At 55.0% G+C, this 12,717-nt stretch overlaps 5 protein-coding genes and 1 non-coding gene across 6 annotated transcripts; 2 read left to right on the top strand and 4 right to left on the bottom strand.

Moving 5' to 3' along the window:
* Nucleotides 1-6: 6 nt before the first annotated feature.
* On the bottom strand, nt 7-5,425 carry P153DRAFT_327191 (beta and beta-prime subunits of DNA dependent RNA-polymerase). Its single transcript, XM_033665321.1, has 2 exons — nt 1,909-5,425; nt 7-1,858 (listed from the first exon to the last, which is right to left on the bottom strand). Exons 1-2 carry the CDS (start codon nt 5,362-5,364, stop codon nt 122-124), a joined length of 5,193 nt encoding a protein of 1,730 aa, XP_033518586.1. The 5' UTR covers nt 5,365-5,425; the 3' UTR covers nt 7-121.
* A 142-nt stretch (nt 5,426-5,567) lies between these two features.
* Nucleotides 5,568-7,437, top strand: P153DRAFT_371069 (PRP3-domain-containing protein). The gene has a single exon (XM_033669176.1). It carries the CDS (start codon nt 5,727-5,729, stop codon nt 7,272-7,274), a length of 1,548 nt encoding a protein of 515 aa, XP_033518587.1. The 5' UTR covers nt 5,568-5,726; the 3' UTR covers nt 7,275-7,437.
* On the top strand, nt 7,371-8,201 carry P153DRAFT_136976 (uncharacterized protein). The gene is made up of 2 exons (XM_033662081.1): nt 7,371-7,390; nt 7,454-8,201. The coding sequence occupies exon 2, from the start codon at nt 7,530-7,532 to the stop codon at nt 7,920-7,922; it is 393 nt and encodes a 130-aa protein (XP_033518588.1). The 5' UTR covers nt 7,371-7,390; nt 7,454-7,529; the 3' UTR covers nt 7,923-8,201.
* A 697-nt stretch (nt 8,202-8,898) lies between these two features.
* Nucleotides 8,899-8,983, bottom strand: P153DRAFT_t121. Its single transcript has one exon. It is a non-coding gene; the product is annotated as a tRNA-Phe (tRNA).
* Nucleotides 8,984-9,285: 302 nt separating this feature from the next.
* P153DRAFT_136989 (uncharacterized protein) lies at nt 9,286-9,828 on the bottom strand. Its single transcript, XM_033662082.1, has one exon. It carries the CDS (start codon nt 9,621-9,623, stop codon nt 9,321-9,323), a length of 303 nt encoding a protein of 100 aa, XP_033518589.1. The 5' UTR covers nt 9,624-9,828; the 3' UTR covers nt 9,286-9,320.
* On the bottom strand, nt 9,829-12,393 carry P153DRAFT_137015 (apses-domain-containing protein). The gene is made up of 5 exons (XM_033662083.1): nt 11,859-12,393; nt 11,621-11,809; nt 11,436-11,568; nt 11,261-11,384; nt 9,829-11,203 (listed from the first exon to the last, which is right to left on the bottom strand). Exons 1-5 carry the CDS (start codon nt 12,118-12,120, stop codon nt 10,034-10,036), a joined length of 1,878 nt encoding a protein of 625 aa, XP_033518590.1. The 5' UTR covers nt 12,121-12,393; the 3' UTR covers nt 9,829-10,033.
* Between the last annotated feature and the right edge of the window lie 324 nt (nt 12,394-12,717).

A 12,717-nucleotide genomic window follows, 5' to 3' on the forward strand; every position in this document is an offset into this window, starting at 1 on the left:
TATTTACACATTGACTCGCCATGAACACCTCCCCATGCAAGCCTATATAACGCCCGAAATACGTCAAGAAATCACGTCGCTTCACCAACCAGACATGGCGAGATAGCGCATATCTGCCTGCCTACACATCCGCCATACTAACATCGCTCTCGTCATCCTGCTCAACCGCATTACCCACTTCCTCCTCGACCCCGCTCTTCACATCGCCCAACTCCATCTTCAGCGGATCCACGACATGCACGGGGGCAAGCACGTCGAACGCGCCGGTACCCGCGGCGCCCAGTCTGCCGACGACGATGCGCGCACTAGGGTTCCGTAGATCATCCCAATCGCGCTCGAGGACAGCATCCTTGAGGAAGCCCACCGTCGTCTCGAAGCTCATCTTCATGAACGGACTGACATTACCGCGCAGGCCGATGCGGTTAAAGGGCGTGAAACCACCACCCTTTGTCATGGTGTCAGCGATGAGATTCAGATGGCGCAGGTCGACCGAGATGCCGTGGCCGCTGAAGACGGCGTGCATTTCGCGGACGATGGTGGCGCGGCAGGCTTCGACGCCGTACAGGTGCAGCATGGCGACGATGTCGTTTGTGAGGACGCGGTTGACGTCGATGATGTGGGGGAAGTCGCGCATGGCGAGCAGGTTGGAGCCGTCGGTGACGATCATGGGTTCTTTTGTTGTGTCGTCGGTGACGACGGTGGCTTTTGTGATGCCGGGGATTACGTGGATGGTTGCGAAGTCTGCGGCGGCTTCGACGTGGTGCAGCATGAGTAGTTTGGGGGCAGAGGCGGGGAATTCGAATGTGATCTCACACGACGCGCCTTTGCGGTCGTCGAAGGAGAAGTTGAAGATGTCGGCGTTCTTGTTGCATATCCGCTCGCGACGAACATCTGAGGCTTCGTCGGTGGGAATGAGCATTGATTCGTCCATGTCATCGTCGGCGGGATCAGGCGTTGTGGCGCGCGAGGGCTTGGGGCTGCCGCCGTACGTCTCGTCTTCATCGCTAGCTTCTTGCGCATCGAGGTTCGCGTTGAAGGCTTGCTCTTCCTCCTCTGGCTCCTCGTAGCCAACGCTGTCTTCGCGGCGGCCGCGCTCCTTGGCGTGCGTCGTGTCGTTCTCACCCTCACCATCGTCGCTGTCATCATCTTCAGGGCCGCCTTCTCTGTCGACTGCGGCGTCGGATTGGCGGACAACCTGTTGTTCAATCGCGCCAGAAGACTCTCCAATGGTGGGGATGGCTGCTGAGTTGGCTGTGGACAATGATTTGTTCTCGCCCTTCTTCTTTAGATCCGCTCGGACGACCTTCTGAAGACGTGGGCAGAACTTCTGCTCGATCGATTCAGCGACGTCGCGAACCTTTATAGCGTATTCTTGGGTGTATTCTTTCGCGGGGTAGAAGTTCAGGCGGATCTTGTAGCTCCTTGCCTGACCGAACTGAGCACCAGGACCAGAGGTTTCGGTAACGGTGACCTTGTCAAGTACAGCAGAGAGCGGAAGACGAGTGATACTCTTCGCGAACTTCTCATTGTCTTCCTTCGAGAGCTCTGTATGTGGGTACAGCTGCATGCTAGGTGTAGAGATGTTTGACGACGCCGTCATGACGATTTCTCGCAGTCGGGGGATACCGAGGGTGACGTTCTTCGCTGAGTGACCAGCCAAATGGAAGGTGTTGAGCGTCATCTGGGTAGAGGGCTCACCAATGGACTGCCCGGCCACAACACCGACAGCTTCACCCGGCTCGACGAGACATCGGAGGTACTTGAGATCCAGCATCTGGTTGAAACTCTTGATGAGATGTTCACCGTCAACATCTTGATTCTTCTTCTTCAAAAGCTTGTCAGGGTTGTTGTCAACGTACTACAAACAGTTAGCAAACGAAGCCTGATACTATCAAGTGAGTAACCTACCTCTTTCTTGGCGTGGAAGAACTTCTCCGATGTACTACCACAGTGGCGAGAAGGCATGTATACAGACAATACTGGATCAATAGACACAACATCGCCCTTCTTAGCCTTCTTCGCGGCCTTCTTGTTGTGATCAGCAGCCTCTTTGCTAAACACTCGACCGAAGGCTTCTTGCGTCTGCAGCGATTGAGCCAACGAGTAGAAGTTCTGAGCCTGGAACGTGAAGTCGTTGAGGTACTTCTGCTTCGTGGTGTCGAGGCCGTCTTCGCCATACAGAAATTGTACCATGGTGCCATCGGAGTCGCGGACCGATGTGTCGTACTCGACCTTAAGTCCCTCCATGCCCTTGACGATACAACGCTGCAAATAACCAGAGCGAGAAGTCTTGACCGCGGTATCAATAAGACCTTCACGACCAGCCATCATATGGAAGTAGTACTCTTGCGGCCGAATACCAGTCAAGAAACGATTGACAATGTATCCACCCGCACGAACGCTTGTCTCGTAGGGCTTGAAGCATGGCAGCGTTTTACCACTGACCATGACAGGGACACGACGACCCTCCAAAACTTGCTGACCAAGGTTACACGAAATCTGGTTAGCGTTGACCAAACTACCCTTCGCTCCAGAGCCTGTCATGGCTTGCATCTGGTTCTTAGGAAAGAGCTTGATGAGCTTCTCCGGCAAGCAGGCAGAAGTAACCGCCGAAGAAACCTTTGCAGTCGCGCTGTTAGCCAGGAGATCCAGGCCATGCTGCTTAGAATCGTCTCGCAAAACCTGTTCCAGGCGCTTGCGTAGTTCTGGGTTTTTGGAATCAATTTGATCTGAGTCCAGTGTAACGTATTTCGAAGCAACCTCCAAACCCAGCTTCTCTGCAGCCCTGAGGTTTTCTAATCGTGCCCTGTCACCCGCTTCTGTAAGAATGAGATCCTCTACACCGCAAGAGAATGCACGCATGTGAAGCAGCTTGGTGAGCAGGCGACCGATGATTGAAAGAGCTCGCCCAGCTATTGTCTCACCGTAGGCCTCGTAGATGCCGTTGATCAATCCACCTGCTGCTGGACCAATCTGGCTCTTGTCTAAGATACCGCAGAGCAGTTGCCCATCCTTGACGATGACTGTCTGCTCTTCGCTTTTGGCGCCCCACAGCTTGCCGTTGGTAGACGACTTGGAAGTGAGAGTCAACTCCTGGAACTCCTCAGGCTTGATGTTCTTCAAGACCGTGCTGATGATCTGTTTTCCTGTCCACAACGGTTGAGGCTTCCAGATAACGGGGTCGACGGTTTCAAGTCTGCCAGAGGTGGTATGGCCGTCTTCTGGTCGCAAGCACGAATACATGAGCTGGTGGTATTCCTCTCTTGTGAAGAAGGTGTCCTTGTTCGTGAGCCAGACTCCCATGGAAATATGATCCTGAATAAGACCACGCAGAGGCTTTCCGGCTGTCGCAGAGAGATACTGATGGTCTGTATCGGCGATAGTCATAGCCTCAGCACGGGCAAGTTCGTTTTGTGGGAAATGCATGTTCATCTCGTCACCATCAAAATCGGCATTGTACGTGTTGCAGTTGGCGTAGTGCATACGAATCGTCTTCTCGCCGGGCAGTACACGTGCTCGATGCGCCATCATGGAAGGCTTGTGCAGTGTCGGCTGTCGGTTCATAATCACCATGTCGCCATTGTTCAAGTGACGATGCACTTTCTTGTTCTTCGACCCGTTTGAGTAGGAGCTGGAAGGCGCGAGGAGTTGATTGGCTAGAGCTAGTCGTTCTTCGTAGTTCTTCTTCTTCAAGTTGATGACTTGGCCAAACTCGTTCTCAATCGCATGCGCTCCAGGCCACTTGTCTGGACCGTTGAGCACGGCTTCCTTCATGTCGTAGAAGTTGTGGTTTGTGACGGGCTCGGGGTAGGTCAGCTTCATAGCAAACACTGGCGGCACACCGATCTCGTTGGTCTCGATGTTTGGATCAGGCGAAATGACACTACGCGCGGCAAAGTTGACACGCTTTCCCATCATGTTCTTCCGGAAAAGACCCTCCTTCTTCTCGAGATGCTGCTTGATACCGTCGGCATTTGTGAGTCCAGCTCGGCCTTGGACAGGGTTCGCATCGCGGTCGATCAGAGCGTTCACAGATCCCTGAAGGTTGACCCAGGTGGTTTGCAGGTCGTCAAAATTCCGGCGCCTGTATCCTGCTTCATTCTCCTGGCCCTTCATCTCGTTGCTGATCTGGCGCATCGAGTCGCAGGCGTTCAGGATGCCCTTGTAGAGAGTGTTCTTGGGTGATTCGGCAATCGAGTCTCCGGTTTTGTCTTCCATTCTGTATCTGTTGGGCGGCACAACAACAGCCTCCATGAAGAACATGTCGGGGGTGACGTCGAGGAGCGACCTAGTCCCATAGGGACTGTATAGCAGACGCACCATCTCGGTCTCGTTCTCGAAGAGCAGCGTTATAGCGGCCTTGACTTCAGCAGTCGTAATGTACTCCTGCGAGCTGTCGGCGGCATCGACTGTGGTTCTCGTCTTGGTGGCAGTCCTGGCCTCGGAGGCGACAAGTGAGCCGTCGTCGACGTCCATCTCGATGCCCTCGTCTTCTTCCGAGGCTGGATCCAGATCGGCCACTCCCTCGTCGGCGTGGACATGCTGCTTCTTGGCCTTTGCCTCCCGCCGCGCGAGAATGTCGAGTGGGTTCTGGAAGCGCTTCTCGGCCTGGGCCATCTGTGCCTTTTCCTTTGCGCTCAGGTTCTTGCGGAAGATCTTGATGCCGCGGTCCTTGCGGTAGTTTGGGTTGAGGCCCTGGCAGTTCTTGCACCTCTTCCCCGTCGAGACAGTCTGGTCGTAGAACTCCTTCAGCACCTGTCGGCGGGCGTCGGCAATGGTGTCGTTCTTCTCCTTGACGGACCTCGCGTCGTGCTTGGAGATGCCGGCCCGCTTCATGCAGCGCTTGACGTAGTTGTTCCGCTGGCCGATGATGTCCTCATTCTCGTCGTCCGACTCAGACTCGTCGACTTCACGAGGTCCCGTCTTGCCCTTGTTGATGTCGATGTGCTCGTGCATCTCGTTGGCCTCTCTCACCAGGCCGCAGCGGATCAGGCGCAGGCGCGAGACGTACTCGTTGATGCGCACGCGGGCGAGCTTGAAGTGGTGGCAGTAGACGCACTTGCCGCGCAGCAGGCGCAGCAGCTGGTCCATGAAGGTGAGGTGGTAGACGGGCACGGGCAGCTCGATGTGGCCGCAGTGGCCGGGGCAGCCAAAGTTTGTCGTCAGGCCGCATGTGGCGCAGGCATTGTCGAGGAAGGCGCCCAGGGCAGCATCGTGCAGACCGCCGGGCACGGGGTGCAGCAGCGAGTCGAAGGTGGTCGGGTTGGTGATGCGCTTGACCGAGAGCGAGCGCACGTCTTGGGCCGAGAAGAAGCCAAACTCGACGCTCTGGATGGCCGACGAGGTGGGGAGGGACGAGTTCATGGCGGCTCCACGGCGCTGCTCTGCGCCTGCTGTCGTGGGAGAGTTGCGCGCACGAGGCCTGGGACGGGCAAAAGCTGTTCGCGGGGAGTTTTTTTGGGAGCGAGCTTCGAAAAGTTGCCGGCGCCAAGACGCGCTACTGCTGTCGACGCTTTTCGCGTCATGCCCGTGGAATCACGTGCGGTTATCAGTGCAGAGCGCTCCATCGTCGAGACAGGCGCATCCACCGTCGACCATCCATCCACGAGACCACCGCAGCCAGACGCCCGTGAAACGCTCAACAGCCCCACGCCCCGCCCTCCGCCGCGCACACGCAACCCACGCAACCCACGCTGGCGCACCCACACCCCCGACAGGCCCTCAGCATGGTCGAGAAGCGCCCCCATCCCGAAGGCCAGGGCCCCAACGGCGACGCCAAACGCGCAAAGGGCTCCGACGCCATCGCCGCCGCCCGCGCAAAGGCCCAGGAGATCGCTGCCCGCTTCGCTGCGAAGAAGGCCGCTGCCAATGGCGCCCCTGCCACGCCCGCGCCGCCTGCTGCTGCCGCTGCTGCTGCTGCACCCAGCGACGCGTCCGCCAGGCTCGCCGCGCTGAAGGCGAGGATGGACGCCATGAAGAGCGCCAAGGAGGAGCCCAAGCCCGCGACGCCTGAGCCTGCGAGGAACCCCTTTGCGACGACGCTCGGTAACCAGCGTGTGCCCACGTCCAAGGTCGATGCAAAGCCCCGGGCCGCTGCCCCCAAGCCGGCTCAGGCACAGGGCGTCGAGGACGAGAACCCCTACTTCGACGCGAAGAACTTTGGCACGGGTCGCGAGCGCGCATCCCGCAGCCTGATGTTCAACGAGCACGGAAAATACCTCGACCAGGCCTCGAAGCTGCGAGCCCAGACCCGTCTCGAGCAGATCAAGAAGAAGCTCGCCCAGCAAGCCCGTCGCGCCGGTCTGGACGAGAACAGCGAGCGAGGCTTCATGGTCCAGGCCCCGCCAGACATCGAGTGGTGGGACGAGGGCATCCTGCCGGAGAAGAACTACGACTGCATCGACGACCCCACCAAGGTCAAGATCGACAGCGACGACTCCATCATCACATTCTACGTCCAGCACCCGCCCTTGCTCAAGGCGCCGCAGGACCAGCGCCTGGTCGAGATCAAGCCCATGTACCTCACAAAGAAGGAGCAGGAGAAGCTGCGGAGGATGCGTCGTGCTGCAGACCTGAAAGAGCACCAGGCCAAGATCCGTCTCGGACTGGAGCCCCCTCCACCACCCAAGGTCAAGCGTGGAAACATGATGCGCGTCATGGGCGAACAAGCCATCGCAGATCCCACCGCTGTCGAAATGCTCGTCGAGTCACAGATTGCAGAGCGACACGAAAACCACATCGCCGCGAACGAGGACCGCAAACTAACAAAGGAGCAACAACACGCCAAACTCGCCACACAACAAGAAAAGGATGCGCAAAAGGGCCTCTACCTCTGCGTCTTCAAGATCAACACCCTAGCCTACAGCAAACACCGCTACCAAATCGACCAAAACGGCAAGCAATATGCGCTCAACGGCGTCACAATCTTTAATCCCGACATGAATCTCGTCGTCGTCGAGGGCGGCCGCTTCTCCATCAGCAAGTTCAAGAAGCTCATGCTGCAGCGAATCAAATGGCAGGAAAACGCACCCCCAACGGATACCCAGGCAGAGAAACACGCGTCAGACCCCCAGTGGCTGAAGTCTATGGACGACAAGGGCAATCTGAAGGATCTCTCTGAGAACAAGTGCACGCTCGTCTTTGAAGGCGAAGTCAAACAGCACCTGTTTTTCAAGTGGGGATCGAGAATGTGCGAGACGGCTGGCGAGGCGCGGGAGGTGCTCGCCAGGACCAAGCTCGACAGCTTATGGGCGCTTGCTAAGAGCATGGAGTAGGCTCGAATAGGAGACTGGATGTCTCTTGTTTCGCGAAGATCTTGACACAAAATGGCGCAAAACAGCGGTGTTTGCTGGACTGCTTTCTGGGATGGGCTCTGCTTCGGACGTTAGATGTAAGTTTACTCGATCTTCATAGGATGGGAATACATGTATTAATGCATATCTTGGTGATCCAGTCTCGTCGTTGTGAGGTTTGCACTTGCACTTGCACACATTCGAGGTAGGATCGCGTGACCTTTGGCCTGCGCGTGGATGTTCTTTTCATCTCTATATCTTGTCACACCTTTCATCTCTCTTCATCTCTTCTCTGTCCGATTGCATTTCTTCTGCCTGTTCTATATCACATCTCATACCATAACGTCACGCTTTCCCCCGAAACGGCTACAGCAACTCGTAGGTCTTCCATCTCCTAGCTCTCATCTTTCCAACCATGACTTCCACATCACTCCCGCTCTTCACTCTCTCTTCTCGACCATACCAGTCTCGCAATATTCGCGTGTCAGCTCGAGTAGCCTCCGCATCCCCAACACTCACTTCAGCACCCACATCAGTAGACGCAGCTCTCAGTCAAGTGTAAAAGCGGGAAACAAGCTACAACCTTGGCAACTCCTACAAGCCGCAAACCTCTACAAACAAGTTTCATGAAAGAGCACGCTAGGCGTATACTACCAGAAGTTCTAGCACAAAACTCCTGTACTGATCTTACATGTGGAAGTTAAGCTGTTACAAAACTCCACCGCACCTTGATTTCTATTTGACAGGGAAGCGGCAGGCACTTCTGATCCAGACACGCACTCAAGCTACTGTAAACCCGTCTAGCTACCGCAAAACATTAAATATAGTAAACACGCAGACCCTGTGTCAGTTTATCTCAAGTATCGCTATCTAGATGTAGTAACCCGGTCATCAACCGTCCTATATAGCCTGAGTAAATATAGTGTATTGCATTGACATACCACCCATCCTTCGTCTCGCCGCACATGACACGATGACTCGACATGCCTTCAAGCACTAACACAAACCCAGACCAGTACATCTCAGCGTATCCAAGGTTCGTCCACGACGCGCCCAGCTCACACATTTGCGCGTTGACTGTTCCCGTGCGCAATCTTGTATGTATGTAGATGAGATAATATACCATCCTAAATAAAACATGCATTACGTTCCCATGTATAGCCATGAATGACTACATTCCAATCCAATCTGAGTAGGTAACTACACCCAGGCTGTGATGGAGTGGTGCACAAGACTAATCGCCTGCTTATAAACATATATACCGTAACACCAAAACCACACTCAATCGATACTGAATCCTTAAACGCACATAGACAAACACAAAACTACTCAGACACCAGACAGACCATTTTCTCTCTCACAAAACCACCCGTCCTCATCCTAAGTGGAATCCGCAAAACAAAACCTCTCTCTCTTCCTTGCTCAAAAGCGCAAAAGATATGTTCGAGTGGTCCAGGCAAGCCGATAAAGAAGATGTTCCTATCTCGACTAACGTCCAAACCGGGTAGGTATGTCGCTCCCGGAAAACCCATCCGCCAACCCCCCACCCCCACCACGAGCAAAAAAAGAATGTTCGAATGATCCTGGCAAGCCAGGCGCGGACTGTTGTCGCTTCAGCGGATCGAACGCTGTACCTCCAGATTTAATGACTGAGCTTCAGTCTGGCGCTCTCCCAATTGAGCTAAAGCGACTGATGTTGTTTTGATGGAAGATTTGGAACAATCAAATTATATATTCATAATGCCATTGCTTCGCAACACCAAAATCACTCTTTTCTTTGTGCGCGTATGAGCGCTTTGTGGGACGTGGACTTGGCGACTAGTAGGTTTCGGTCCATTCTACCCGAGGCACACATCACAGAGGAGCAGGATCAGATTAAGAAGAAAGGCTTTTGATTTCCCTCATTGTCATCATAAGGTCCGGAGTCGCCCACTTATAAAAAAAAGAACCAACATATAACCACAAACCCCATCACACACAGCGTTGACCCGATAAAATCATCAGTGTGCGCAATCCAACCCCCGCTCGCTAAATCCACTCCGGCCAGAAAGAATAACTCCACACGCATGACACCCGTATCAACAAGCAAAATATCATCATTGTGTACGTGCCCTTATTTTCGCCATCGTCATGAGGCAATGGGTGTGTGATAGTGTCGCTCGAGTCGGTCCGCAGGAAATAGTCGATATAATATATTGAGTGGGGGCGAGTGGAGTCCTGACAAAGGCAGCAGTGTGGCCAGTAATCATCGAGACTCCTACACGCCTCCCGAGGCCGTGATAAGATTGTTGTAGTAGAAATAGAAAAGTACAGGTTCGTCGGCCACCACATTAGGCAAGAACGTCAAGATGAACTTGCAAATGCCAATGCCGAATGCTGAAGTCGTGCGTCGTGAAAATGAAAGGTCAACAGTAGCCAACAGGAACGTGAGTTCTTAGAAACATATAGTCGTAAACATCGTTAATGCTCGGTACGCAAATGCCAACTGGAAAGTCGACATGAAGAAATAGTAAACATAAGGAAATTCGCACCGGAGAGAGTGTCAAATTTTTGTTTGCTCGAGAGCAGTCGGGTTCGAGATCAAGAAGTGGAGGATCAGTCGGAGATGCGGCGGTAGGGTGTCGTGATTTTTCGTGAGTAACGCTCGCTATGCTGCAGAACCATTGGATATAGACTGGACCACCGTCTAGATCAAACACAAAATCAACTGTCCACCAGAGCAACTGGAAAGGCCAACCTCACTATCTCCTGGCACGTTGAGCGGCCATAGTGTGAGAACGTTGAAGTCCAGGATTGGGGTCTTGAGCATAGGGCCCACCGACAGCACCACCTTCCATGGTCTTCCGCCTCTTCATACCACCCATGTCGTCCCCTTGAACGCTGTCAGGGCGACTGTACGACTCTTGATCCTCGTCGTCGCGGCCACGCTTGCTTCCGTTCATCGGAGGGTATGCTTGGTTTGAATACTGCGACACTGCGCCCTGGCCCGGATATGCCTCATGGTGTGGTCCGTTGCCGTTGGGAGCACCACGAGGGTCGCTCATGACATTGTAGAGATTGCTGGATGGCGGTGCGTGGCGTTGGGGTGTTGGGTATCCGGGGTTCCATTGCGTCTGTCCAGTGGCTGCTGTTCGCGGTGTTGCGCGTCCAGATCCGTTCTGGTGCGGGGATCCGGTCATTTCCGGGGAAAGATGAGCATGATCGGGGTGGATTGATCCAGGAGCAGCGCCGGGGTTGTAGCCATACGTGCTTCTGTTGCCATTGTAAGGAGCATTTGAATGAGTGTACTCATGGTCTTGCTCGTGATCGGCCTCGCTTCCAGCCGGGGCAGCCGATACCTGATCGTTGCCTTGCGGCATCATGCCATCGGCTGGCTTGACCTCCTCGTCGGTAACATCGGTGATGCGAGACGGCGGTGCCATCTCCGTTTTGGGATAAGGTCCGTCTTGTCTATAGGTCATCATGGGTTGCCCTTGAGTGTGATATTGACCTGGCTGAGAGGGAGGTGCAGAGTACATGGGCCTCGAGCCATCGAAACTCTGACCGGAAGGGTACGAAATGCCTTGCTGTACGACACCGGGCGGGGTACTCGCGGGTGTAGTAGGTACAGATCGGGCATTGCTCAAGCCCGTGTCAATGGAGAGGGGTTGGCTTCCTGGAGTGTTTTGAACGTTGTTGCCGTTCCACTCATATGAACTGCCTTGGTTGCCCATCCCCATAATGCTGGACGCACTCGTTGGTGGAGTGGGGAAAGTGTGCGCGCGATCGATGCTTGGGCGTCCCGAGGACGGGTGTGGCTGGATAGCATGTGGTGGTTGGGACATGGCTCCCCCGACGGGGTTGCTCATCGAGTGATGGTGATGCAGAGATGGAGGTTGCGACGTCGTCGGACCTGCCATGTATCGCTGAGTCTGCATAGGGTCAGGTCTGCGGTTTCGATCGACAGCAGCCATGGCGGCGCTTCCTACACTTGCCCTCGTCTGGTTCGAGGGATGATACAGCAGAGCTCCAATGTCATGAACAAAGAGAGGATACAGCTGTTCTGTAATCTTCTCCTTGTTGGCAAACTCAAGCGCCCGCTCAAAAGGAATCCTGCGTGGTGTAAGCTCGTGCATCAACTACAGGTCTGAGGCATGCTCTTACCATACGCCCTTGAGATGCATGGGTCCAATTTTGACGACATGTCGGGTCTTTTCGCTCTTGAGAATACCGTCTCTACGGCCTCGTGTCATACCAGCGACGTTGAGAAGTTTCGTACCGTTGATCATGTGGTTGTCTGGAGAAACGTCAGCAGACGATAGTTGGAGGAAGAGTCGAGCGATGCATACCTTCACGACGGGCGACGCATACACCCTTTGCCTCAACTTGGAAGCAAAGGCTGCCTTCGTCTTCCCACAACGTGGCAGTTACGCGAGGCTTCATGCCGGGCGGGGCGACCTGCCCAGTGTGATCAAACGAATGTGTTTGGTAGCTTTGCGAGCCTGGCAGACCCGACGGTGGCGCACCAGCTGACATGGCTACAAATGATAAGCATTAATCAACTGGAGTAAAATATGCAAGACTCACCAGGAAGCTGTATTGTCGAAGGTACCATGGGGTTACTCATGGATCCAGATGCGGGCAATTGAGATGGGACGCCATTCGAATAGCCATATTGCGGATAGCCAGGCGGGGTAGGTCCGTATTGGGCCCCAGGTTGGAGCATGGCAGACTGGGGAGGATAGGCATAGTGCGAAAGACCCGGAGGAGCAGCCGAGGACGGGGCATGGGCAGTGGCAGCAGACATGTGGGGCGGATGCACGTCAGCATACGGTTGCATCTGGTTCATGCTGTTGTAGCCCACTTGGGTGAAGGCGTAGCCGTCGTGAGGTGCGTATGGAGAGCTTTGCTGCGACTGCGCATTCAACGGTTGGCCGTCGCGATTGAGTGACTGCGGGGTCTGCTCGGGGGAGGGTGTCTTGAAGCCTGCGTTGTGGCCGTTTATCGACGCGGCGTATGATGTGTGTGAACTCGCGCTTCCGCCCACGGACCCAGAGCTAATCGAGTCGCCTCGAGGCGAGGAATTGGTCGAGGAGCCGGTGGCGTACGGCTGGATCTGAGGAAGCGCTGGGAGTCGTTCGCTGGACACTGCAGGCTTGGGCGCGTAGTGCGAGTTGTACCAGGTGTCGACGGGGCCGCGGGCGTGGACCGACGAGATGGATGGCAGCTCCAGCTTTACGGTATTGCCTGGAACTCGCGTGTGCGTTGGTAGTGCCGGGTGCGAGAAAGTCCCAGTGGAGATTCTCGAGTCAAATCAACAGATAGCCGAGCGTGCTGTGATGGGTGCTGTGATGGGTGCACGTAGCCGGGAAGGCGATGGCGGGTGATGTTATAGCTACTGGGCGACGGTAAACGGGGCGAATGCCTTGACCGCAAGTCAGTTGTT

The sequence above is a fragment of the Dothidotthia symphoricarpi genome, assembly GCF_010015815.1.
Source record: "Dothidotthia symphoricarpi CBS 119687 unplaced genomic scaffold P153scaffold_24, whole genome shotgun sequence".
In the NCBI taxonomy this organism is placed as follows: Eukaryota; Fungi; Ascomycota; class Dothideomycetes; order Pleosporales; family Dothidotthiaceae; genus Dothidotthia; species Dothidotthia symphoricarpi.

Excerpts from the sequence above, each read along its gene's own strand:
- P153DRAFT_136976 (XM_033662081.1), top strand. The coding sequence starts at position 7,530 with ATGTTCTTTTCATCTCTATATCTTGTCACACCTTTCATCTCTCTTCAT.
- P153DRAFT_371069 (XM_033669176.1), top strand. The coding sequence starts at position 5,727 with ATGGTCGAGAAGCGCCCCCATCCCGAAGGCCAGGGCCCCAACGGCGAC.
- P153DRAFT_327191 (XM_033665321.1), bottom strand. The coding sequence starts at position 5,364 with ATGAACTCGTCCCTCCCCACCTCGTCGGCCATCCAGAGCGTCGAGTTT. Across the intron at positions 1,859-1,908 it reads TCTTCCACGCCAAGAAAGAG|TACGTTGACAACAACCCTGA; the intron begins GTAGGTTACTCA and ends AACTGTTTGTAG.
- P153DRAFT_137015 (XM_033662083.1), bottom strand. The coding sequence starts at position 12,120 with ATGAACCAGATGCAACCGTATGCTGACGTGCATCCGCCCCACATGTCT. Across the intron at positions 11,810-11,858 it reads TTCGACAATACAGCTTCCTG|CCATGTCAGCTGGTGCGCCA; the intron begins GTGAGTCTTGCA and ends TATCATTTGTAG. Across the intron at positions 11,385-11,435 it reads ATGCATCTCAAGGGCGTATG|GATTCCTTTTGAGCGGGCGC; the intron begins GTAAGAGCATGC and ends TACACCACGCAG.
- P153DRAFT_136989 (XM_033662082.1), bottom strand. The coding sequence starts at position 9,623 with ATGTGGTGGCCGACGAACCTGTACTTTTCTATTTCTACTACAACAATC.